Source organism: Miniopterus schreibersii, assembly GCF_964146895.1.
Source record: "Miniopterus schreibersii genome assembly, chromosome: 18".
NCBI classification, from domain to species: domain Eukaryota; kingdom Metazoa; phylum Chordata; class Mammalia; order Chiroptera; family Miniopteridae; genus Miniopterus; species Miniopterus schreibersii.
In genome coordinates, this window is record NC_138121.1 from 8,348,137 (window position 1) to 8,374,207 (window position 26,071).

A 26,071-nucleotide genomic window follows, 5' to 3' on the forward strand; every position below is an offset into this window, starting at 1 on the left:
GCAGCGGGAGGGAGGGGTGAGATCTGGGGCCACTTAAGGAAACCCGGACATCTACAGGCTCTTGTGAGAAACAAAGCAAGGGATGCTGAGAGGGGACTCCAGAGTGGGTGGGAGCCTCATAGCTCTTACCCCTGGACTTCCAGTCTGCCAGGGTCCCTTTCTCCAAAGCCTTGTCACCTGAGGCCTGAGCACCCAGAAAGAGGGAGGAAGGTCGATTTCAGATAACCCCTCAGCCCCGCCTCTTCCCCCCCAGCTCAGCTTCCTCTCTGTGAGGCTCACTTTCACTTCCTGCTCCTCCAGCCTCGGAGAACAGGTAGGGGCCTCCAGGGACAGAGCAGCTGGCATTGTTACCCCCCACACACACCGCCTTCTTTGGTATTAGGCAGCTCCCCATCCTGCCCTGCCCAGCACCACCCACCTCCTCCTCCCCCTCTCATGGGACCCAGGTGAGCATCTGCCTCTCTCCCCCATCCCTCCTGCCTGCCTCTTCCAGGACAGGGCACCTGCTCTGGTTCCCCCTTCCTGACACCCTGGGCTTCTGGTCAGTGGGCTGGTTGATTTGTTTAGCTGTTTATTATCCATCCACTCTACCTACCCCAAAAAGAATGGATGCCCCTGAGAGCAGGGCCTATTCTGTCCCCAGGGCACCAGCACCTAATTCTGGGCCTGTAACCAATATTTGTGGGATGCATGGATGTCTAGATCCAGGTTCCTACTCCTAGGAATGCTTCAGGGGAACTATTCAAAAATGCCCACCTCAACTGGTAACCCACTATAGGCATCTGTACCTGGTTAAAGGTTGGGGTCCAATGGACAGATAGAGGGTTGGCTATGTGAGAAAGCAAAGAGTAAAATAATGGTAGAATCTAGGTAGTGGGTATAGGGATGTACCCTGTAAAATTCTTTTCATTTTTCTGAATGTTTGAAATTTTTCATAAAAAAATGTAGGAGGGCAATATTTGAGGGTCCCTCCATAGACTGGGAAGGGAGTAGCAGGGGGCGTTGTATAACATTCGTCTCATTTATGGAGCTGATTATGGACCGAGCCCTTTTCTAGGCACTGGGTTTTGACTACGCTTGTTACTCAGCTGGTCCACATTCACACGGCTGCACTGGATGTTAAAACCTGAAATATTTCCCCACCGTTTAGTAAATGCTTGCCATTTTGAGTCCTCTCCCTCTCCTCCCACCCCAAGACACACTGACCTCCCTCCCGGGATCCCAGAGCACCCCACCATCCAGTGATGAAAGAATTCACAACTGGCACAGAAAGAAGCCTTGGGTCCATTCTGATTGGCGAGGGTCTCTGCCATACTGGTTGCAAATATTTTGAACATTACCCCTGAACTGCAGCAGCCTTGAGCCTTATCTTCCTCCCTGCCAGAGGCCAGGCCATGGCCTGCTGGCCTCCTGCATCCTGAAGATGGCCCAGCCAGAGGACCAGGCCTTGGCAGGCCCCACCGATGGCGAGAGGTGAGCGCTGGGGGAGGCTGGGGTCTCCGTCTCCTGCCCCAGGATTCAGGAGCATCTAATGCTGCCCCCACACAGGACCCTGAACCCCATCTCTGACCCTTCACCTCTGGGCTTTTCCTTTCTGGACCTTTGACCCCCCTCATTGTCCAACTGCCCACCTCTGACCCCTGGTCTCCTGGACCCTGCATGTCCCAGACTGGTCCCATCACAGGAGAATGGAGCAGGCGAAATCTGCTTAGGGACCCTTGGAGCCCCAGAGCCACTTCTTCGACTGCAGAGGACATGGGGGGTGTGGCAGATCCCAGAGCTGGAGGCCCAGGGTGCAGAAGCCCTTCTGGAGCTGTGGCCACCGGGGGTGAGTACTCACAGCTGGAGACCCTTTCTGACCCTCCCATGACACCCTGAATCAGTTAGGACTCCTAGTTGCTAGTGACACACAACACAAACAGGGCAAACCCAAAAGGCTACTTATTGATTCAAATGACTGAAAACCCAGGAGTAATTTCAGGAATTCCTGGGGCCTGAGGATCAGACAACTTACACATTTCTCTTCATCCTGTTTCTTGGGGAATTCTGAATGTTTTGGGGCTGTAAGTAACAAACACTCATTCTATAGTCGTTTAAACAAATAGGCATTTATCTTTTTTTTGTTGTTAATCCTCACCTGAGGATATTTTTCCATTGATTTTTAGAGAGAATGGAAGGGAGGGAGAGGGAGGGGGAGGAGAGGAAGAGAGAGAAAGAGAGGAGGAGAGGAGAAGAGAAGAAAAGAGAAGAGGAGAGGAGAGGGAGAGGGAGAGGGAGAGGGAGAGGGAGAGGGAGAGGGAGAGGGAGAGGGAGAGGGAGAGGGAGAGGGAGAGGGAGAGGGAGAGGGAGAGGGAGAGGGAGAGGGAGAGGGAGAGGGAGAGGGAGAGGGGAGGAGGGGAGGGGAGGGGAGGGGAGAGGGGAGGGGAGGAATATCAATCTCAGAGAGACACATCGATTGGTTGCCTCTTGCACACACCCTGACCGGGGCCAGGGATTGAACCTGCAACCCTGGTACGTGCCCTTGACCAAGAATCAAGCCTGCAACCCTTTAATGCATGGGCCGACATTCTAACCACTGAGCAACACTGGCCAGGATAGCATTCATCTTTCTAACAACCAGAAAGGCAGCTGCTGGCTCTAGTTCAGCAGCTTGGGTGGCATCAAGGGCAGCATCTACAGTTCTCTTGGATGTTCCTCATAGTTGCCCAGTGGCTACTCCAGGTCCAAGCACACATGTGTGTTCTGGGCCAGAAGAAGGGAAGAAATGAAGCACCAGTTCCATCTGTTTCTTTTACCAGCAAAAGCAATAGCCTTTACATTTGATTCAGAATAAATGGATGGGGCCCAGTAGCAATATTTTTTAAAGCTCATCTAGGAGTTATACAGCCAGAGACGGGAAGCACCATTATTCATCTTCGATGGCTGTGCATATTAATGCCCTGAGCAAAGCTGGCGTTCTGCAAGGAATAGGGGATAGATTTGGATAAGACAACTAACAGCCTACCATAGTGTCCTCCTTGGAGGAGCTCTCTCCTTGTGTTGTCAGAGATGGCTGTCCCCAGCTCAGCACCACATCTCACCAGATTGGCAAAACCAGTGTAAAAAGAGGCCTCTTGCCCTGGCCAGTGTGGCTCAGTTGGATGAGCGTCATCCAGTGCACCAAAAAGGTTGCCAGTTCGATTCCCAGTCAGGGCACATGCCTGGGTTGTGGGCTCAATCCCCATGGAGGTGTGTCGGAGGCAGCTGATCTATGTTAAGTTCCCACATTGATGTTTCTCTCTCACCCTCTCCTTTTCTCTCTAAAAATCAATAAACTATTTTATTTTTAAAAAAGAGGCCTCTTCCCAAAGAGCTGCAGCAAAATTCCTGTAGAAGATTCCCATTGGTTAAGCTTGGGTCACATGCCCATCTCTGAACCAATCACAGTGGTTCCTGTTGGCTAAGTCAGGTCATGGACCCACTCTGAGGACTTGTGGGGAGTCAGTCTGACTGACATGGACTGAGAAGGAGTGGGGTTCTCTAAAGGAAATTGGGGGTGTGGAGCCCCAAATAAGGGAAATGGATGCTATGCATGCAAAAGTAACACATCTATGTAGACAAATCCTCTTCATGCTGACCTTTGTCTCCACCCCCCAGAGTTTCCTGGTCACAGGACATGACCCCAGCCAGGTCCTGGTGTTGCGGACAGGACCTTCACCAGGGGAAGTCAACACCTACCAGATCCAGAAGCTTCCTGGAGGTGAGGTTCCTACCCCTGAGTTTCCAGTCAACAGCAAATTTATCAAGAACGGCCAACTTTACTTCCAGAATATCTCCCAAATCTTCCCAATTCCTCTCTGCCTCCATCACCCTAGTCCAAGCCACCATCACCTCTTTCCTAGGCCTCCTTTCAGTAGCCTTCTCTCTGGTATCCCTGCACAGACCCTTTCCTTCCTGCAATTCATTCTCACCACAGCAGCCAGAGTGGTATTTCAGTCAATCAGATGTTATACATTTCTGCCTTAAACTCTGCAAAGGATATGCAATATCTTTAGATAAAAATTTAAAATCCTCATCATGGCTTATAAGGTATTTCAGTAGTCAACCTGCCCACCTCTCCACCTGCCACCCCTCATTCACTCTGCTCCAGCCACACTGTTCTCTTCTCTGTTCCTCAAGCACACTAGATGAGTCCCAGCCTCAGGGCCTTTGCATTTGTTCACTCCGAATTAATGCTCTTCCTTGAATGACTGATTTAGTCTCCATCCTTCAGTCCTCTGTAGAAATGTAACCTTCCTTGACCACCACAGTTAAGATAGCCCTAGTTATTTTCAATTACTCCATTTTGTTTATAGCACTCAATACACTTATCTTTATTTTTCTACTCATTTATTTTCTGTCCCCCTCTACTAAAAGGTAAGCTATAGGAAGGCAACGATTATATCTGCCTTTTGAAGACTGTATCCCCAGTATCTAGGAATGAAAAGATGTGCAATAAAAACTTGTCTAATGAATGAATATTTGGTGGGATACAAGCATAAAGACATACGAAAAGATGGGGACTACAAGGAGTAGAAATTTCCCTGTTCTGCAAGTTCTTGGGGGGATTCAGGACTTGGGAAGAAAGAGTCCTAGGGAAGAGGAGGCTGCCACCCCTCGTGTTTTCTAACTTCTCCCTCCTTGCCCCTCCCCCAGGTGTGTCCCTGGAGTCCTCTAACCTCTGCATGCCAGACCTGCCCCATCTCCTGGCCTTCCTATCAGCCAGCAGGTACAGGTTACCCATCAAAAGGACTAAGGGAGATCCTTCCCTAAGACACCTTAACCACATTGTAGCTCCCACTTATCTTTTCTCAGGGATGTTTTGCCCAGAACGCTACTCTTGCCCCCTCCCACTCTAGGGCCTGGGGAACAGCACACAGGTGAGGCATGGTTCTCTAAGGGAGGGAGAGGCCAACTTTCTGCCTACTTGGTCCAGGAGGATGGCACTTGGAGGACCAGACTACTAGGTTTGAGGGAGAGTCTAAGAGAGCTAGAGGGGGAGGTGACTCCTGGGCCTGAGCAAGGACGGGCCAGGTCCCAAGCCACAGCTCCTACAGTAATGAGTCTGGGAGCTAAGTCTCCTGATGCCCTGAAGGAACCAGGGCTGGCCCCTTGGACATCTGGGACACCTCACTTCTGCTGGCCCCCAGATCCTCTACAGATTGGCAGTGTCCAGCTCAATACCTCAGGGAGGGTGTTCTTTGTGATGAACAAGCTCTACCTGGAGTCGCACAGAGGGCAGGGGATGGAACAGGCTCCCCCAGAGACACCTCCAGAAACTACCAAGAAAAATGATCCAGGTTAGCTGGGCAGGGCCCTGGGTCCCTGAGATGAGGGAGCTGCTGCTGCCGTTCTGTGGGACTAACCCTCTCTTCACATCCAGCCCCCAGGAACCCCAGCCCTCATCGGGTCTCTTGGGTCGAAGGCCCACTCAGCCCAGAAGTAGACCATCCTGGGCTAGCTCTGGCCAGCCTGGAGGAGGAGGAGGAAGAGGAGGGTGACGACTACAAAGATAAAGAAGGACTAGAGGATGTGCTTACTAGTCATATCAGGGCCCTGGCTATGGCCCGGAGCAGCTATGTGGCCAGGCAGTTCCGAGGCCTTCAGGCCCGTGTCATCTCAGACGCCGGAGGCTCCCACAGACCTGGGGACCCTGCCACGGAGCTGCTTCAGGATGTGCGGCACTTCCTTACTGACCTCCAGGATCACTTAGCAAAGGATCCCAATGTCAGGGCTGTCTTTGGGAGCAGAGGGCCTGGGCTCCCCCAGAAGGACGAGGATCTTGGTAATGGGAGAACTGGGAGGGAACTTATGGCCACTCCCTGAACCCACATCGTTCACATTTGCCATCACTTGGCCCTACATACGTGTCCACACCCAAGTTCTTCCTCTGCATCCCTGTGCACACCTGCTTCCTTTCCCACTCACACGCCCTTTCCTACACATAGTACCACCTATTCGGTTCACCACGCCCCATCTCACACAGGTGTGACAGCCACGATCCCCTCTCCCACGCAGGTATTCACACCCAGGCTCCCTCTCCCACGCGTGTTCATACCCATGTCTACACTGTGGGTGCCCAGAAGTTCGGAAGGGGTGGTGGCAGGCCAGGGAGGGTCGGTGGAGCGAGCGGGTGCCCGTGGGTCAGCCGGGCGACTCTTCCCTTGCAGGCCCCGCGGTGGAGACGGCCTTGTGCCGGGCGGTATTGGCGCCCCTGAAGCCAGCCCTGTGGACGCGACTCCGCACGCTCCGCGCCCCAGAGTTGCGGCGACTGCGGAGGCGCCAAACAGCCCTGCGGGCAGGGGCGGGGCCTCCCGGCGCTCAGGGGGCGGGGCCTGAGGGGCAGGGCCCCGCCCCCGCCCCCACCCTACGGAGCCGCGTCCACTCACGCCTCCGGCACCTTCACGCTGCCTGTGCCCCACGCCGTAAGGTGGCGATGCTGCTGGCGGTGTGCAGTGACATCTACGCGGGCCTGGCTTCCGGCGAGAACCAAGGTAAAGGAGGAGTCTGCGTCTACCTGGATGCGGACCCGCCTTGAGTGTTGCGGGAGCCCGTTAGGAGGCGCCTGTGTGCACGTCGAGGGGCAAGGGTAGCACGCTCTATGGGAGGTGTCTACAAGGGGCAAGGGTAGCACGCTCTGTGGGAGGTGTCCACGCAGGCCCGGAGGTCAGGTAAGAGGCGTTTGCACATCAAGCAACAAGAGGGGCAGCCAGCGCTCGTGGTCTTGGGATTGTTGTAAGGGGCCTGCACGCCCCCATCCATCTCTGAGCCTGTCCTGGGCTTCCCCAGAGCCCCTGGGCGCTGATGCCTTCCTCCCAGCGCTGACTGAAGAGCTTATCTGGAGTCCAGACATTGGGGAGACACAGCTGGATGTGGAGTTTCTTATGGAGCTCTTGGATCCTGAAGAGCTACTGGGAGAAGGTGAGCCCCCATCCCCAGAAGGTCAGGATCCAACAGGGGGCGCCCCAAACAGCCTCACCTTGGAGCAGGAGGGAAAGCTGGCAAACTGAAGTGGCCTTCGGGCCACCAGGGAAGCCAGAAGAGCTGTGCCAACCTCTCCTTCTTGCCCCTAGTTGGGTACTACCTGACCACATGGTTTGGGGCACTCTACCACATTGCCCACTACCAGCCTGAGGCAGGATGGGCGCCCAAGCGGCTCAGTTCCGAGGCCAGTGCCTCCCTGCGCCAGTGGCACCGCAGGCGGACGCTGCAAGGACAAGGCCACTCCAGAGCCCAGGTGACCACTGGTTGGACTGTGAGTAGAGGGGAAGGCTGGCCCTGTTGCCTTTCTGACCCAGGTTCCTGCCTGTCCCCGAAGGCTGACCTGCCCTTTGAGGAACCCTGGGGAATACAGACTGTGCCAGGAGACCAATGACGAATAGGAGTCTCAAGCCTTTCTGCTCTTCAAGCAAGATGCATGGGCACCTGTTGTTTAGGGGCAGCAAGGAGGCGGAGATCCCAGGAAAAGGGAACAACCTACCTCTGGGCCTTTGCATTGGCTGTTCCTGCTTCCTGGAATGCCCTTCCCTAATATCTACACTGTTCCTTCTCTCCCTTCTTTCAGATCTTTAGGCAGATTTCATAGTCTCAGTGAAGCTCTCTCAGACACATCTGTCTAAAACTGTATAACTCCTCTCCCTTGACCCTCCCTGTAGAAGGCAGAATGATGCACACTGCCCCCCCAATGTCCTTTTCCCAATCCCCAGAATCTGTGACTATGTTACTTTACATGGTAAAAGACTCTACAGATGTGATTAAATTAAGGATCTTAAGATGGAGAGGTTATCCTGGATTCTGGTGGGCCCAATGTAATCACAAGGGTCCTAATAAGAAGGAGGCAGGAGGGTCAGTCAGAGGAAGAGAAGTGATGATGCAAGCAGAGGTTGGAGTGAGGGCCAGGGGCCAAAGAATGCAGGCACCCTCTAGAAGCTGAAAAGAACAAGGACTGGATTTTCCCCTGGAACCTCCAGCAGAAACTCAGCCTTTGGTTTTAGACCCCTAAGATCTATTTTGGACTTTTGACCTTCAGAACTGCAAAATAATAAATTGGTGTGTTTTTTAAGCCACTAAGTTTGCAGTAATTTGTTACAGTAGCAACAGGAAACTGATATAGTCCCTACCCTGATCTTTATTTTTTCCATAAAAGTTGTAAGTATATTACATACAGTGGCACCTCGGTTTTCCAACGTCTCCATTGACGAACATTTCGGTTACGAACGCCAGAAACCCGGAAGGAAATGCTTCGGTTTTCCAATACACCTCGGAAGTCGAACATGCCACGTGGCTTCTGCTGCGGGCAAGATCCTGAGGCCTCGCTGTCCGCTGTTGATCCCTCGGTTTTCTAACGTTTCAGATCTTGAACGGGCTTCCGGAACGGATTACATTCGAAAACCGAGGTACCACTGTACCATATAATATACTTATTTATTGTGTTAATTGTCCATAGGCTTGCCTCTCCCCTCAGAACAGCACTGTCCAATAAGAATACAATGCAAGCTACACATGTAATTCTAAATATTCCAGTAGCTACAATTTTTAAAAACTAAAAAGAAACAAGTGAAATTAACTTGAATAACATTTTATTTAAACCCAATATATCCCATCACTTCTCAGCCTTTTGGCTAAGACCAAGTGTAGTAACCCAGTATATCCCAAGTTTCACTGTTCTCCCAGGCTACAGGTCCCAGGTGTCAGGTCACATGGGCCCCAGTGAAAACCTGAGTCCTTCCTCAGGCTCTTGAGGCTCATAAGGCCCCATATGACCTTCTGGATTCTCCTCTCCTCCCGCTGGCCTCCTCACTCACCTGCTACAGCCTCAGGAACCTCTTCACTGTTCCCACACACCTCAGGCCTTTGCAAAAATTAAAAACTTATGTGCACTCTGGCTGGTTTTCTCAGTGGTTAGCGCATTGGGTTGTGGACCGAAGGATCTTGGGTTCGATTCAAAGGCGCCGGAAAGAAGGAAAAAAAACTTCTGTGCATCAAAGGAAACAACAGGACAAAAAATCCACGGAAAAGGAGAAAATATTAGCAAATCATAAGGAGTTAAGATTCAGAATATGCAGAGAATTCCCAAAACTCAGCAACAAAAAAACCCAAAACAGCCCATTTAAAAATGGGCAAAGGACTTAAGATAAACAACTGGCTAATAGGCATGTGAAAAGATACTAAAAATTAGGGAAATGTAAATCCAAATACAATGGGCCGCCATTTATTCTCTGGGTACTAGTCAATGCTTAGTGGCTTGCGTGCCTGTTGGAGGTCATGGAGATGATGTGACCACCAGTTGACCATTAAGCTGGACCTGGGCAATTAGAAGCTCCTCATCCCCTCCTCTGTCCTTGGAATGTACTTGTTCCCATAGTAGGAGCTGTTCCAAGGAAATAGCCTTGAGGAAGGTGATGTTGAAATCATCTGGATGGTACATGTGACTGAGCCCAGTTAAGGCCTCTATGTAAACTTTTAAGATCCTGGCATGCGGTTACAGAGATCTACTCATCTTGCAGCAGCCCAGGACAAGCCTCAAAATCCCCTTACTTATTCCACCTACCAATCTGGAGTGGTCTGCCTCTTTCTTGGCTCTCTCCCTGCCCTCTGTGTACAGGAGCCAGTTTGTGAACTGACAAGGCCACAACCTTAGGAGTCAAAGATTGCATTACTCTCTTCCCCTTTTTACAGTGTAAGACTCACAGATAAGAGGACTTGCCCAAGGCCACACGGCCAGGATTTGGACCCAAGCCATCTGTCTCCTGAGCAATGTGTGCTCCCAACCTCTAAACCCTATCACCTATGCTGAGAGAGGTTGTAAGTCAAACCTTAGCTCCCCATGGTGGGAATTTTGTGTGCCTTGTTCACTGCAGAGTCCCCAGGGCCTGGCACAGAGTAGTGCCCAATAAATATGTTTTGAATGAAAGGATGAATGAATTAAAATCAAGCCTATTTGTTCAACCAGTTTATTATTATTAAGTACGTACACCATGGTATAACTACGTTGGAAAATAGCTTGGCAGTTTCTTACATTAAATATAGGGTGTCCCCAAAAAATGTATATCTGCATTTTGATTGTTATAAAGGCAGTGTTAAAATGCATTTCATTTTCAAAATTGAGCTATCAGCTGTTAAAGTGTGTATACATTTTTGGGGGACACCCTGTATACACCTACCATATGATCCAGGCATATGTATATATGCTGGAGAAAAGGAATGTCCACATAGACTTATACACCAGTGTTCATATCACTTTTATTTGTAATCGCCAAAACTGGAAACAACCCAAATGTCCATCAATGGGTGACTCAGTAAACAAACGGGGGTGACTTAAACTATTCCATGCAATGGAACAGGACCCAGAAATAAAAAGAATGAATTCTTGTTCAACATGTATGAATCTCAAAATAATTACATTGAATGAAAAAACGCAGACATGAGAGTGCACGCTATATAATTTCATTCTAGAAAATGAAAACTAACCCACAGTGACAGGAATCAGATCAGTGGTGCCTGGGGATGTGTGTGCAAGGGCGAAGGACGGTTTACCAAGAGGCATAATTTCTGTGAGGGGAAGTAACGGTTAAAGAGTTGGGGGTATTTGGGGAAAAGGGACGCAGCGGCCCTACAGTCTTCCCATTCCATTAGAGCGTTGTTTTCTCCATTCAACCGCGGAGCAACTCTCGGTCTGGCCCCCCTCTCGTCTCCCCATTTTTTCCCCATGCTGAAAAGAGGTCGTGGTCCCTTTAAGGCCCGTCCCTCCCTCTCCCAAAACTTCCCCGTGCCTGCTCTCTTTTCGATTCCGGACGGCCGGCCAGGCTCGCCGCCGAGCTGGTAGGGGATAGGGGCGAGGGGTCCAGGAGGGGTGCGGGGGAATGGGTGGGAGGTGCCGCCCGCGCCAGTAGCCGCCGCCGGAAAGCAAGGGGGGGAGGGACGGAGGCCAGGAGCACGGGGATGCGAACGCCGCGGCCTCCGGGTCACCTGCCATGGGCGCGCGCGGGCAGGCGAGTAGCTGAGAACTACCGCGCAGAGGACGGTTCCGACGCGTCGGGTCCGCGCGCGCCGGCGCGAGGGGCGTCCGGGCCGGGCGCGGGGGCGCGCAGGGGTGGGGCCCCTCTCTCCCCCTCCCCCCACCGCATTCTTCTGACGTCCGGACCTCTCGACCCCGCCCTTCTGTGGGACCAGCCGTGGCTCGATCCGACCGCCCGAATCACGTGTCAAAGTCGCGGCACCGCCCCTCATCTCGATTCTGCGGGCCTTTTGGATCTTCCCAGTGTGACTGAGAGCTGGTTTAGATCCCCATCATCCCACCCCCAACTTTCTTATCTCCCCAAACCCGCAGACCCAACATGCCTGCCCTACGCTCTTAGTGCCACTGACCCCATTTCTAACTTAGTTTCCACGAGGACCCCTATTTCGGGGATCCCCCCTCTCACTTGGGGGGAAAGGTTCCGCAGCGTATTTGATGGCGTCCCCCGCATTTCCCATGACTATCATAGTTTTCTAAACGTAGTGTCTCCCCCGCACCCCTCAGCAGGCAGCCCCCTAGCGTTAGAACCCTTAGGGCGGGATCCTGGGTGAGCAGTGGTCCCCCGCCTCCAGGTTCCAGCTAGTGGGCATCGTTGGACCCTAGACTCTGAGCCCTCGGTCCCGGAGGAAGGCCCGCCGGACGCTTAGAATACCATAACGACCCCCCGTTTGCAGAGCGCTAGCACCGTGCCGGGTGCTGTGACCCGGTGCCTGGTAGGCGGACCAGCCCCCCTAAGGCTGAGGCAGGAACCACCGCTCCCTCGCCCATACACGACTTCCGTGCTAAAGGAAGACAGTCACCGGACTGTGAGACCTGGAGAGGTCAGGGCTGTCCCGTGAAAACCATTGGCCGGAGTAATCATGGGGGTGCGTGCCCTGGGGTTCTAGGCTGGTAGGGGCGAGGATAACTTTTCAGAGTTAACTGAGACCGCACGAAAAGAAGGAATCATTCCTTAGCTCCGGCAGGAAGGGTGGTGTTCTAGGTGGGACTGCCCCAGCAAAGATCTAGAGGTGCGCGGCAGGTGATTACCAACTGAGTTACTGAATTTATAAGTGGAGTGGTGAAATGACGCCAGCGAAGTGGACAGGGTCCGAAAGGTTTTTTACTAACGGAAAGGGACAGATTTGGGTTAAAACACCCTTCCGGCACTGTGAAGGTTTAAGGTGGAGAGGAACAGAATATAGTGATGGGCAGAGAGCTGCACTGGCAGTTGCCCCTCGGTCTGGTCTAGCCTTCAGGGCGGCACTTGGCAGTCACGTAATAAATACTCTGGGTCCTCCAGGCCTTCGCTCCTTGAGAGGGTCGCCCCGCCTCCAGAGGCGCCCGAAAGCGTATACGCGCATGCGTTTTCCTCTTCGATGATTTCCTAGGCTGCGCCAAAGAGCTCTCACTGGGTGGGCTCCCCTTATTCACCCAATCGGAGACCACCAGTGGTCCTACCGTGTGGTGAGGGAGACGCAGAAGATAAGGATCTGCAATAACCACTGGAGAGAGGCAAAAGGGAGGGGCTTCCTTGTTTTCTTGTCCAGTGGCGCGGGGAAGGTAGTCGTTGTGACTGGAAGACTAAGAGCTTTCGGTTTGATGGATTAGCCAAAAAACCAATGAAAGTGGGAAGGAGGCGGGGCTTTTCAGGAGCATGGGGAGCGCGGTGCCAAAATTCCGGCCTATCAAGTTGGAGTTTATTTTAAGGCTGCAGGGTCAGTGAGATGACTGGCAGAAAGAGCTCGCCTATAATGAGTGTCCCAAACAAATGAGGGCGGGCTCATATGCAGAACGGTGTTGGCTTTGTCCAATAGGGACTCAAGGCATGCGGAGGCTTCCTCCCCCCGCGGCGGGACCAGTGGCTCCCCCTATCGGGTGGGGGCGGCGGGTGACGGGCGTGTCCCTCCCCCAATGAGAGGCGGGGGGAGGCGGGTTCTGCGCCGCCATGTCGCGGAGGCTGCTGCCCCGGGCGGAGAAGCGGCGTCGGCGGTTGGAGCAGAGGCAGCAGCCGGAGGAGCAGCGGAGGCGGTCGGGAGCGATGGTGAAGATGGCGGCGGCGGGCGGCGGAGGCGGCGGTGGCCGCTACTACGGCGGCGGCAGTGAGGGCGGCCGGGCCCCGAAGCGGCTCAAGACTGACAACGCCGGCGACCAGCACGGAGGCGGTGGCGGCGGTGGTGGAGGATCCGGGGCGGCGGGCGGCGGCGGCGGGGTGAGGCCAGGGCCATAGGCCCGGGGGTGGCCTGGAAGGGAGGGAGAATTTCTCATTTTGAGGGTATTTCTTGGGAAGAGGGGGCTTCTGCGCACGCGCCCCTGCCCTCGCGCCGTTGACGAGGTGGGGGAGGGGCAGGCGTTGGGCAAACGGCGGGGTTTGCGCGAGGACAGGCGCTTGCGTGTAGGCGCTATTTAGAGTGGGGAGCTCGCGTTGCGGGTGGTGCAGTGCGCAGGCGCCGCGGGCTGGTGTGGGTGGGGGCGGGCACGAGGCGGAACGCTTTTTCCTCGTTTTCTTCCCTGGCCCCATGCGCAGGCGCACTTCTCCCGCCTGGGCCTCGTGGGCTGTTGGGGGGGCACCGCGTGAGCGGGAACGGGTGGGCGGTGGCCTTCTCCGCGCCCAAGAGGAATTATGTCCGATCACTTTAATTTTTATAGCGTGTTGGTTTGTCTCGAAGCGGAAGTCGATTTGAGGATAATTCCCCTAGAATAGATTATGCCCCTATTTTGTGGGCATTGAAGAGCGGAAGAAAGGCTTGTGAAAGGTCTTTTTAGCCGTTTGGGAGTCGAGCCAAGCTTTGGAGCCATCGCAAGTTTGCTTATAATTTCCAGGGGTTAACTGGGTGCAGGGGGTTTGACGAATCAAAATGTTCCCTGCGGGTGGGCATTTTGGAAGGGATTCAGTCTCTTTGATCTCCTCCGAATAGACCACCAGTTGTTCCTTCTGGCTTAGAGCCCATTCCCTCCTCCCTCCAAGTTCATAAAGTCCTCTTCCAGTCAGCCATTTGCAGGGTTTTCCAGGGCTCAGCTGTGATCTGTACTATGATTTATTAGCATTTTAATCTGTGCCAGGCCTTGTTCCACACATTTTAAAGGTATCTTAATTGAATTTTTAACACTTCTTTATGAGATAGGGGACGGTTTTACTATTTTTGTCTTACAGAGATGAGGTAAGATTCATTTAGGTCATAAAGCTAGTGAGGGAAGAAACTGAAATTAGAATTCAGGGCTGTGGAACTCCAAACCGCTGAACCTGGTAACCATCAGACATGTGTGTGCCTCCTGTTGTTTGTGTGGTTCATTCCTGAAATAGAATCCAATTCTGCCTGCTGCTCAGACAGGAGGCGAGGCCTAGAGCCCACCAGAAGTGAAGAAAGTTACTTTATTTCTGATTCTTAAAAGCTGCTGTCTGTGGGTGGAACTTTCTCATCTTTTTGGAAGACATTCCTCACTTTTTCTGTAGTCTGGCCTAGGATGTTTTTCCCAGCACAGATTTTGGTGGGAAAATGATTAAAGACTAGAAGTAGTCAGGACTGGCCTGGTTGCCACAGCTTCTGAGGCCCATGCTCTTTTATCCTGATTGGACTTGCAGATGAGTGGTAGGAAACAGTAAAGCTTGACTGGGTGATGGTTGTAGCTTGCTCTACTGGGGACAGGGCAAAGAAGTTGGGGCTGATGCAAAGAGATTGCCTGATTCATACTGCAGCAGAGAATTGTGTGAGCCCTTCCTGCCACTGGTATCCACTTTCCAAGCCACTTCTTTCCCCCATTTTGTTGACCAGTGGGAAGAGACAGGTTTCGGGATGAATGTAAGATAAGCGATCTGTGTGGTCCTCCCTTCTGCTTTCCTCAGAAACTACAGCAAGAGGCATTACATAAGTGGCCGCCCACTCAGGGCCTCTGTTCTGCTGACCCAGAATCTTTTTGGGGTGATTGGCTTATATTGCTGTCCTTTATTGTCTGACTTGTGTGTCCTTCCTGGGTGATACTCGACTGTCTTATCTGACTAGATTCTCAACAACACAGGCCAGTGAACCACCATCTCGTACAGCAGAAAATAAAGTCTTGTTTTTGCTTCTTAGGAGAACTACGATGACCCGCACAAAACCCCTGCCTCCCCAGTTGTCCACATCAGGGGCCTGATTGACGGTGTGGTGGAAGCTGACCTTGTGGAAGCCTTGCAGGAGTTTGGACCCATCAGGTACTCCACTCAGACAGAGGCTAGTTGGCTCTTTGGTGTCTTATGTGTCGCCGATTCCTGGTTGGAAGTGACTTGGCCAGTTCAGTCCAGGGTCCCTTGTATGGGTTCTGGGGCTTCTCTGCTCTTGGTTTGGCCCTTGTACTTTGGATCAGGTTATGTTATGTTCCATGCCCTTTTTCTCTATCTACTTTGTACCTTTTAATCAGCATTTTCTTATTCAGCAAGTATTTACGGAGTATGTGGCACATGCTCAGTAAATGTGGGAATAGAGCAGTGAACAAAACTGTCCTGGACTCCTCAGGTAGTTGCCCACACAGTGATCAGCACTGCAATAGGGGAAGCTCAGGAATCTATGGGAGGCTTTTGACTGAGTTAGATGAAGAGAGGTCAGGAAGGAAGGCTTCCCAGGGGAGGTAATGCCAAAGCTATATCTCTTTTGCCTGTTCTGCCAGTTAAGACAAGGGTGTTCTTGTCATGAAGCCATGAGAGAATACACAGGAGTTCAGAGGCCACGAAGGAGTCAGTTCACAGGAAATTAAAGGCCATTCTCCCATTCTTGTTGTCATTCTCTTGTTCTTGTCTCCATACTTCTAAGAGGATTGATACCTGTATTATCTTTTGCCAGCTATGTGGTGGTAATGCCTAAAAAGAGACAAGCGTTGGTGGAGTTTGAAGATGTGTTGGGGGCTTGCAATGCTGTGAACTACGCAGCCGACAACCAAATCTACATTGCTGGGCACCCAGCTTTTGTTAATTACTCTACCAGCCAGAAGATCTCCCGCCCTGGAGACTCGGATGACTCCCGAAGCGTCAACAGTGTGCTTCTTTTTACCATCCTGAACCCCATCTATTCCATTACCACGGTGTGTGCCAGCAGAAATTCCTTTAGGCTCCTCTGTGAGATCTCCCTTCTTCCCTTTCTCTCTGTCCCCAAGCCAGACTGACCTGCCAGTGCCCTTTCATTTTGCTCATCTTTGCTTTTACAGGATGTTCTTTACACTATATGTAACCCTTGTGGCCCTGTCCAGAGAATTGTCATTTTCCGGAAGAATGGAGTCCAGGCCATGGTGGAATATCCTTTGCTAGGGAATAGGTGTTCCTTGGGGTGGGACCCCAGAGCTGGGCAGGGATCCATCCTTTTAACCAGCGTGTATCTACTGAATGCCTGCCATGTGCCAGATGCCTTCATAAAGCCCACAGTCTGATGGGAGGGGCCATCAATAAACAATCAGATGTATAGTATAAAAGTGCAGAATGTAAAGTGCTGTGAAGGGTGCTGTGAGATACAAGGGGGATCTGAGGAGGTGGGTATTTTAGCCCCCAGCTTCATCAAAGATCCTAAGATGTGCCCTGGCCTGGTGGCTCAGTTAGTTGGAGTGTTGTCCTGTACATTGAAAGGTTGCTGGTTTGATTCCCAGTCAGGGCACATACCTAGGTTGTGGGTTCAATCCCCAGTCAGGGCAGGTATGGAAGGCAACTGAACAATGTTTCTCTCAGTGTCGGCCCCTCCCCCCCCCCCAATTTAAAAAACAACACATCCTCAGGTGAGGATTTTTTTAAAAAGTCCTCAGGCAGGAGCTTAGTGTTGGAGAAAGCAAATGACCTGCCAACTGAAGAGTAACAGACTCAGGGGAGAGGGTTCTCTATGGACATTGGAAGAAGTTAATAGGGCATGCTCAACAGCAGTGCAGTAGAAAGCCACTGATGGACTTTCAGAGCAGGAACATAATCTGGTTGGCGTTTTTCACAGATTATCCAGGCTTAGTCAAAGCATGAGAGAGAGGATTGGACTCAAGAAGAAGGTGGCTTGGCCTGGAGTGGTGACACAGGAGGTTGCCACCTCTGCGCTGGTGGGTTGGGAGTGTAGATCATGAAAGAACTCTGGCCAGTGACTATTGATCCAGGGTAGCGCTCCAGCCCGTCTCCATACGAGTGGCTAGTGGCATGGCTGTGACAGTAAACATCCCAAAACACACATGTAGCACAGTCTTTGGGTGCTACCTTATCCTCATCTCTGGGCCAGCTTGAAGCCCTTTCCAAAGAGCTGCTTATCCTTAACTTATCTTACATTTGACTCTGTGCAGAGTGCCCAGCGGGCCAAGGCCTCACTCAATGGGGCTGATATCTACTCTGGCTGTTGCACTCTGAAGATAGAATATGCGAAGGTAGGTCTGGGAAGTGACTGCTTATCAGCTTCCAGGTGAGCTGGGTCCTGGCTGATCTTAAGATTTCTCTTGTCCCTACAGCCTACACGCTTGAACGTGTTCAAGAATGATCAGGATACTTGGGACTATACAAACCCCAACCTCAGTGGACAAGGTAATCCTGATGGCCACTTTGTTCTAAACACACCCGCCTTGCCTTCACTTGACTAGCGCACCTCATAGACCTGGGCTCAGGGTTATGTAATGCCATTGGGCTCCCTGTGAACATGGGAGGGCCTTGGGTCAGCTCTTAGAGAAGGCACTTTAGTGGGAGAGGGTGAGTGAGGGTTCTCTTTGGGTTCTAGCTGCTGCTTGGGGCCCTTTGGTGGAGCTGAGGGTGCAGAATCAAGGTAGAGGCTTGAATTGGGTGGGGAGCAGGGCTTCACTGAGTGTTGGGCATGGCGATGGTTTATAAACCAATAGCAGCTCCCAAGTGGATTCTGCTGCATCCCTTCTAGGAGCCTATTTAGGTTCACTGATTCCATTCTCACTGGGCCAGGAATGGTCTTCTTGCTGTCCACTATTGAGGGGCTGCTTGGGGTGGGGTGGGGGGGGGAGGATTGGGGAGGTGAAGGCTCCTGGGCCCTTGGAGCAGAGCCTTTGAGCAAGTTGACCTCATAGGGGGGAGACCCTGGATTGGAGCAGGGGGGAGCATGCCTTACCTTGTAGAGGGGACTCAACTTCTCTGCAGGGGGCCCAAATGGACACTCCCTCCTAGAATCTGTCAAGAATGGTTTGCCTTGGATAGGAGGGAGAGATGGAGGATTGCCTTTGAAAAGCAGCAGCAACGCCTCAGCAAGACCGTCCATCTCTGTGTCTGTCTTGGTCTGATACATTGGACTAGGCCATGGGCTGAGGGAGGAGGCTGGTTGCTGACATCTCACAGGCCCTGGGAGGCCAGAGGCTCCCCATTTCTAGCCAGGCCTGTCTTGTTCATCCTTGAAGCTGGGAAGCAGTGAGCAGGGTGGGCTAGACTCTCCCCAGGACCCTCACAATGGGTGCTGTGGGCCTGGCTGCTCCCTCCAGGTCAGAGGCAAATTGGTGACCAAGTGAATGTACCAGAGCGGGCAATGGCATTACATGACTGCTAACAGAAACATGGCAACCAACCATTTCTTCTCCAAGGAACATAAGTAGAAGATGTGCAGACCAGCAGGGGCTAGTGGCAGGGGCTGGCTGTGCATTGGTTTTGATGCCTCTCAGTTTTGGCTGTCCCAAGGCTGGGGGTCAAAAACGAGAGCTGATGAGGTAACCTGGAGTGAGGGCGGTGCTTCGCCACCCCCTCAGGAACCATACTTCAGCGGCTCTGCCTCTGCACATTGCTCACCAACACACAGGGTAGAAACCACTAGTTCTTCCTGGAGAAAACAGAACATGCAGCCTCCACCACGTCCCCAGAAACAGCCGCAGACTTGAGCTCACTACATCAAGAACACCACACCGCGCTCCAAGGAACAGCTACAAGCACAGAGACAGAGGCAGACAGAGACAGAGAAAGAGACGCAACATGGCAGCAGACACTGCTTTTTTATTAAACATTAAAAGGTCAAAATCCAAGCAAACTCGAACCCGAGAATGTACACAGAAGTAGGAAACACAGAGAACAGAGCTCTCAGCCAGCCAACGGCGCTCTTTTCGGAGAACGTTTCACAGACTGAAGTAGATTCCATGGGCCTCCAAGACAATAGGATCCTCTCTCCATTCCTCGCCATATGGGTTTTGTTTTGTTTTTTTAAGTCCTTTGGTTTGGGGAGGGCCTTCTTTTTTTGTTTGTTTCGATATTTTTATTTTTTCTGCAGTCAACAGCTGCCAACATAATCTGCACCAACTGGAGATCAGGAACCAAAAAAAAAAAAAAATTAAACCACAACAAAAAAAAAATCAGAAAACCAAAACAGACCTAAAACCAGACAGCCAAACAGCTCAGAGGTACACAGTTACCTGCTGGCGGGTAACCGGGCGCGCTCCCAAGGCCAAAAGCTCGGGCATAGTGGGGCCACTGGCACACTTCATAACCAGGAGACACGCACATGGAGCGCTACACAGCCAGAAGCACCGCACTGCAGCACACAATGTGAGGAGGTGACAACACGGAGGGACACTACCCACTGCATACACCTTTATTTTCCACTTTTCTGATATCTTCTGAGGACAGAACATCTGTGAGCCATTTTTGATTTAATCAAAACATTGACTGTTAAAGCAATTCTTTAAAAAAAATTGTAGCGGATGTGTACTGTAACTTGTATTTATGACTGTAAAACCATGTGATGCAGGGTCGCAGTGTATGTTTGATGGGACGCCATCTTTCAGAACTGTGCTAACTCACTGTTGAAGCGTCCAATGGTAAGAGAAAATACAGATTTGTTTTTTGTGACAAATGGACATTGTACTCTGTACTTCTGCTGTAAGTAGTCCTATTCCATCTTTGTAATGACTGTTGAAAATGAAATGCAGGCCGGGTGGCAGGAAAGGGCAGTGGTCTTGAGCCTTGGGTTTTGGAGTCAGCCAGATCTGGATTCAAATCCCGGTTCAGCCACTAACTTGCTTTGTGACCTTGGGCCAAAATGTCTTTTAACTGCTCAGTTTGAACTTAATTGCTCAGTTTCTTTATCTGTAAAATGGGGCTAAAACAGAACCTACCTCATAGGGTTGTTGTGAGGAATTTAAGAAGCTGTGATGTCTGTAAAGCGCTTAGCACAGTGTCTGCCACTCAAGCGCTAAGTTAATGGTAGCAATTAATGAACAGCTGGAGTCGGGGGTGGATCTGCGCCATTGTCTGGGTCTGAGAATGTTGATGCCTTGTACATGATTGCTCATATGAACTGATTCTGATTTTGCCCTGCTTGTCCTTTCCTCCAGTCCCTCCTCAGGTTGGATGTGACTGGGTGGGAGGGTTACTGGGATCGGCTTTGAGAAAGGGGGGCCTAGAGAAGAGGAGTGTGGAGCTCCTAGAACCTTGGGGCTTTGGGGACCAGTCGGTATTTTCTTTCTGCCCTTCTTCGGTTATTTTTCTGCTCTTAACCTCCTCTCCCTTCATGGGGGCTGTTCTTGGCCCCCATAATCTTTTAGCTTCCGTAGCAGCTGCAAGTTCCCCAGAGGGTCCAAGAGCTGGGCTTTTTCCCGCCAGGGCAGATGACATGCCCAGAACTTGATGTCATCCTCCAGAGAAAGGAAAGCAGCCTAGTTGGTAGGGCAGAGGAGGCAAAGTGGGTTCCAACCTTGGGCTTCATGCCCACCCTCAGGCAGGCTACAGGAGGGAGGCTCCAGCAGCCCTTCTGAGAGAGGGAGGTTTTCCACCAGGCTTGTAGGAGCTAAGGGACTTGGAGCTTAGCCTTTAGTCAGAAGGGAAAGAGCCACCCCTCTTATCAAGCTAGGCTCTAACTGCTTTCTCTGTCCACAGGTGACCCTGGCAGCAACCCTAACAAACGCCAGAGGCAGCCCCCTCTCCTGGGAGATCACCCCGCAGAATATGGTGAGGGCAGGGGGTTCCCCTCCGTGGACTCCCGTGGCTCATGTGCCCCTGCCCGCCGCCCGCCACGCAAATTCTCACCCGCCCTCCCTCTCTTTCCTTCCCACCCCCCAGGAGGGCCCCATGGTGGGTACCACAGCCATTACCATGATGAGGGCTATGGCCCCCCCCCACCTCACTACGAAGGGAGAAGGATGGGCCCACCAGTGGGGGGTCACCGCCGGGGCCCAAGTCGCTACGGCCCCCAGTATGGGCACCCCCCACCCCCTCCCCCACCACCCGAGTACGGCCCCCACGCCGACAGCCCTGTGCTCATGGTCTATGGCTTGGATCAGTCTAAGATGAACTGTGACCGAGTCTTCAATGTCTTCTGCTTGTACGGCAATGTGGAGAAGGTGAGTTTCTGGAAGGTGCACTGCTTTCCTTGTAGACCTGGGAGGCCCTGAACCTCGTGGCTTGTCCAGTCAGTGAAGAGGGGGAAAGAGCCAGAGGTCGGTCGCCTGGCTACGAGCAAGCCGATCCAGAGAGAGTAACTCGCTTAATCAGGTGACCTGCTGTAGGCAGGGTTTGTTTAATCCTTACTGTATGTGGGTATTTTGTCCATTTATTTTTGAATTTGCAGTGTTGATAAAACTGGGACTAACACATTAAAGTTGCTAATACTTAACATTACATGGATATTATGATTTGTGAAATTTACCCATTGTGGTTATTGTTACTATTAATATTTTTTTAATACTGGTGTCCTAGCCAGTTTGCTCAGAGGTTAGTGTTAGCCCATGGACTGAAGGGTCCCGAGTTCAGTTCCAGCCATTACTTACTGGTTTGAGAGGAAAACATCAATTTGTTCCAGTTAGTTATGCATCGTTGGTTGATTCTTGTATGTGCCCCGACTGGGGATCAAACCTGCAATCTTTTTTTTAAATATGTTGATTTTTAGAGGGAGAGGAATAGAGAGATAGAAACATCATTGATAGGCTGCCTCCTGCACACCCCTACTGCGGATCCCGAGCCCACACCTGGGGCAGGTGCTCTGACGGAATCGAACAGTGACCACTTGGTTCCTAGGTTGATGCTCAACCACTAAGCCACACCCGGCCAGGCAGAACCTGCAGTGTTGGTGTATCAAGGTGACGCTCTTAACAGCTGAGTTACCTGGCCAGGGCTACTCACTGTATGAGGGTTTTCTCCAGATGATCTGGCAACACTGGGCCTCTGCCTTGCCTGTGGGACAGTTAGCTGAGACTGATTGATAGGTGACTGTCCATCTGTAACGTTTTGAATTTGCAGTATCTTTTGGCCCGTTAATAACAGTGTAGCAGCTCTTACGTGTTAAGTGTTTTTCCTATACTAGGCAGTATTAAAAGTGCTTTTGTGTTGTAAGTTGTTTGATTTTTCACAAGAATCCTTAGTGAGACATGAGGAAATGAATGCATGGAAGATGAATAACTTGCCCAGGTTCAGGTTCCAAGACCTTTTTGTGGAAGTAGGACTTAGAGCCATATCGCCTGGTTTCAGATCTGACACTTACTGTTTTCCAGTGTTTTTCCTGCAACTCACATAAAGAAGTATTTTACATCAGGACCCAATATCTAAATAAGTTTGTGTGTTTATTAACAGACAAATGTTCATGAGAGTAGCTGCCTTGGTTTTTTACTATGCCTCCTGTTTTCTGTTGGTTCCTTTAAATGACCCACTTATGGGTCGTGTCCTACGGTTAGAAAAACACTACCTAGGCTCTCCTGCCTACCTTGGGCTGAGCACTTGCTGTGGGCCAAGCATGCTTTTCTGTTTCTCCTGATTCCTCATTCATAAGTCAGGGTGTGGAAGCAGGAGTTACTTGTAACTAACTTGGAAGGGGCAGGAGAGGGGTCCCTGGCCCCTGGGCAGTGTTGCTGACCATGGTTGCTCTCCCCAAGGTGAAATTTATGAAAAGCAAGCCGGGGGCCGCCATGGTGGAGATGGCTGATGGCTATGCTGTGGACCGGGCCATTACTCACCTCAACAACAACTTCATGTTTGGGCAGAAGCTGAAAGTCTGGTAGGTGCCCAGATTCCTTGGGGTGGGATGCGTTGGCAAGGGACTGGGGAGTAAAGGGAAGGAAAATGGGGCCCACTCTGGACAGGGCCCAGCAGTGGAGCACAGTGAGGTAGAGGTACTTATTCAGGCAGGAGTTGGGTGTGGTGGGTGTGTTCCCAGGTGCTTCTCTCGAAGCAGTGGGAGAAAGTGTGGGCCTTGCCTCAGCTGTGGCGCAATGCCCTCTGAGGCATACAGTACTGAATCTCAGGAATGAGGCCACAGTGGAGGGCTTGGGGGACAACATTAGGTTTGACAAAGGGCTCCTCCTTCTCCCTAGTGTCTCTAAGCAGCCTGCCATCATGCCTGGTCAGTCATATGGGCTAGAAGACGGGTCCTCCAGTTACAAAGACTTCAGTGAATCAAGGAACAATCGGTTCTCCACTCCGGAGCAGGCAGCCAAGAACCGCATCCAGCACCCAAGCAACGTGCTGCACTTCTTCAATGCCCCTCTGGAGGTGACCGAGGAGAACTTCTTTGAGGTGGGTGCCATGGAGTTGGTCCCTCACCACAGCCATCTAAGTGGGCCATTCATTTTAGTCTTTCAACAAATACCTATTGATTTTCTGCTCTGCCAGGACCTGGTTTGGGTGCTGGGACAGCACCAGACATCTAGCAACAGAGTAGTTTGCCAGGCTTTTAACATTTTTGGCAAGCTAGGATGGCTATACCTTTGCTGGGAAAGATTCTCCTTGTCTGGGTGTTGGAGTGGTGATCCGAGTCCAATTTCAAAACATCCCCTTTGTTAGGCAGGCCCTGGGGTGCCCAGATAACATCTGAAGGGAGGGGCCTGTGAAGGGCACAGTCAGGGAACTAGGGTGGGAAGTCTGGCTGGCAGACTTGGACTTTGGTCCTTGTATTCAGTTCATCAAACATTTACCTAGAGCCAACATCTTCAAATAGCAGCTGAAGATAGGAAAAAATTGAAGCACTGGGTCATGCAGGGCATGGTCTGCTTGAATTCTGCCATGTGGCACTCCTTGTGTTTCTGCATCTACTTTCTGTCTTGTAGATCTGTGATGAGCTGGGAGTGAAACGGCCATCTTCTGTGAAAGTATTCTCAGGCAAAAGTGAGTCAACTGCCCGGCCTTCTCTCTCATTCCTTGGTTGTAGATGGGTGGCTCCCTAGTTCATGCTTGGGTCAGCCTAAAACCTTTGCTTTCTGATCAGGTGAACGCAGCTCCTCTGGGCTGCTGGAGTGGGAATCCAAGAGTGATGCCCTGGAGACTTTGGGCTTCCTGAACCATTACCAGATGAAAAACCCAAGTGAGTATCTGTGTATCCTGCAGTCATCTCCCTTGTGGTCTAATGGGTTGACTGGCTTCAGGCAAGAGCTGTCTTCCTCCTATCAAGATAGAGCCCCAGAGAGTTTCATATTGTCACTGACACAGACCATTGGGACCTGATTCCCAGGAGAATATCCCGATGGTCCCCATGGGAGGGCCAGCATGGCTGCTTGTTTTCACCTGCTCTGCCCGCTGGGAGTTGCTCATGTTTGTCCTTCAGGTAGCTGGCATTCTTTGTGTCAGAGGCTGCTCAGCTAGTACCCAGAAAAGGGGCTATATTAGCCAGCAGGTAAAATTTGCCCACCCAGATCCTGGGGCAGGCCTATTGTTCTGGGCCAGCAACGGAGCTAAGAATGGGATTCTCCATGGTAGTGAAGAAGAAATGCCTTGTGCATTTTTGGCTTGTTTTTAAGTCTTTGGGCAGTGACCAGTTAAGACTCCACAATTGAACTGTAGAAAAAGATGAGTGCAAAGCGAGGGGAATGGGTGGGGAGGGGCCTCCAGAGATGTACTCAGCCTCACCTCTTTTCTCCTTTGCAGATGGTCCATACCCTTACACCCTGAAATTGTGTTTCTCCACTGCTCAGCACGCCTCGTAACCAGGTGCCGAGAAAAAGTCCCATCTGAGCAGGAAAACATTTCTTTATGGTTTTTGTTTTTTTTTGGTTTTTTGTTGTTTTTTTGTTTTTGTTTTTGTTTTTGTTTTGCAAAAGTTCCTGTATTCCTTTTTTTTCTTTTCTTTTCTTTTTTTTTTTTTTTTTAAATGCTAGGTTAGCGGCTTAACCATAATGGAAACAATGGAAGGGGAGGGGAAGGGAATTGATATCTCCCAAGATTAACCTTCACTTTTTAAAAATTATTGTACATGTGATTTTTTTTTTTCCTGTTCATACATTTGTGCTGCCCATGTACTCTTGGCACATTACAATAAAATTGTTTGGAAAATTAACAGCACTTTCTGGGATTCTGGGTGGTGTCTGCTTCCCTCCCACTTGGTCTTCAAGCTAGGGCTGCAAGCTATGGGGAGCTGCAGACCCAGCCCTGAGAGGAACAGGGTGAACCAGGGCTGTGGGCTAGTAAAGATGCTAGCAGTTAAGGAATATTGAGGAAAAGCTGGGAGTCCTGGTGGCGCACTATTCATGAATCCTGCCTGAGCAAGCTCATTCTAGTAGGACAGTCACTTAAAAAATATATGATGTTGGGGAGAAAAAAGGAAAACTTCGAGGGAAATTTATCATGTAAAGTAAATGCCCTTTTTGTTGTTGCTAATCCTCAGCTGAAGATATTTTTTCCATTGGTGTTTTTAGAGAGTGGAAGTAGGGGAAGGAGGAGGAGAGAGAAAAATGATGTGAGAAAGACACATTGACTGATTGCTTCCCATAAGCCCCCAACCAGGGCTGTGGATCGAACCTGCAACCCGGTATGAGCCCTTGACTGGGAATCAGTGCTCTGACCACTGAGCACACCAGCCAGGACACTACCTGCATTTTTAATAAGGTTGGAAAATAAAACCTCTGAACAATAAAAGTGGAACTCTTCTTCCCAGGTCCTTTATCAATTTTTGGTGGGTCCCCCCTGTGTCACATTGGGCAGTGACTTGTGGGGTTGAACAGAGGTGTATGCAAAACAAGGAAGTGAGTGGGAGGTGCATGGTCTGGAATTCCATCTGGACATTTTATTGTTTGTTTTTAAGTTTTTACTTAGTGGTTTTAGAGAAACTGATTTGTTGTTTCACTTACACATTGGTTGATTTTTGTGTATGCCCTGACCTGGGATTCAACTTGCAACCTTGGTGTATCCGTATCAGGATGGTGCTCTAACCAACT

General features: G+C 51.1%; 2 protein-coding genes across 8 annotated transcripts; both read left to right on the forward strand.

Annotated features, from left to right (window-relative positions):
- Positions 1–1,368: 1,368 nt before the first annotated feature.
- On the forward strand, positions 1,369–8,902 carry RINL (Ras and Rab interactor like). Of its 2 annotated transcripts, XM_081118522.1 has the most exons (11): positions 1,369–1,473; positions 1,669–1,828; positions 3,637–3,739; positions 4,675–4,747; positions 4,834–4,898; positions 5,169–5,318; positions 5,402–5,803; positions 6,189–6,512; positions 6,808–6,939; positions 7,092–7,255; positions 7,337–8,902. In XM_081118522.1, exons 1-11 carry the CDS (start codon positions 1,424–1,426, stop codon positions 7,391–7,393), a joined length of 1,680 nt encoding a protein of 559 aa, XP_080974648.1. In that variant the 5' UTR covers positions 1,369–1,423; the 3' UTR covers positions 7,394–8,902. The 2 variants fall into 2 exon arrangements, with proteins under 2 accessions (XP_080974648.1, XP_080974647.1); XM_081118521.1 differs by lacking the exon at positions 7,092–7,255 and having other exon boundaries at positions 4,834–5,318; positions 7,317–8,890.
- Positions 8,903–10,787: 1,885 nt separating this feature from the next.
- Positions 10,788–25,194, forward strand: HNRNPL (heterogeneous nuclear ribonucleoprotein L). Of its 6 annotated transcripts, none has more exons than XM_081118525.1 (13): positions 10,788–10,839; positions 15,088–15,206; positions 15,832–16,069; positions 16,193–16,278; positions 17,275–17,371; positions 17,453–17,525; positions 20,814–20,885; positions 20,997–21,277; positions 22,802–22,923; positions 23,240–23,441; positions 23,972–24,029; positions 24,130–24,225; positions 24,786–25,194. In XM_081118525.1, the coding sequence occupies exons 3-13, from the start codon at positions 15,845–15,847 to the stop codon at positions 24,842–24,844; spliced, it is 1,371 nt and encodes a 456-aa protein (XP_080974651.1). In that variant the 5' UTR covers positions 10,788–10,839; positions 15,088–15,206; positions 15,832–15,844; the 3' UTR covers positions 24,845–25,194. The 6 variants fall into 6 exon arrangements, with proteins under 6 accessions (XP_080974651.1, XP_080974654.1, XP_080974650.1 ...); XM_081118524.1 differs by lacking the exon at positions 10,788–10,839 and adding an exon at positions 12,943–13,226; XM_081118526.1 differs by lacking the exon at positions 10,788–10,839 and adding an exon at positions 13,601–13,814.
- The last annotated feature ends 877 nt before the right edge of the window (positions 25,195–26,071 follow it).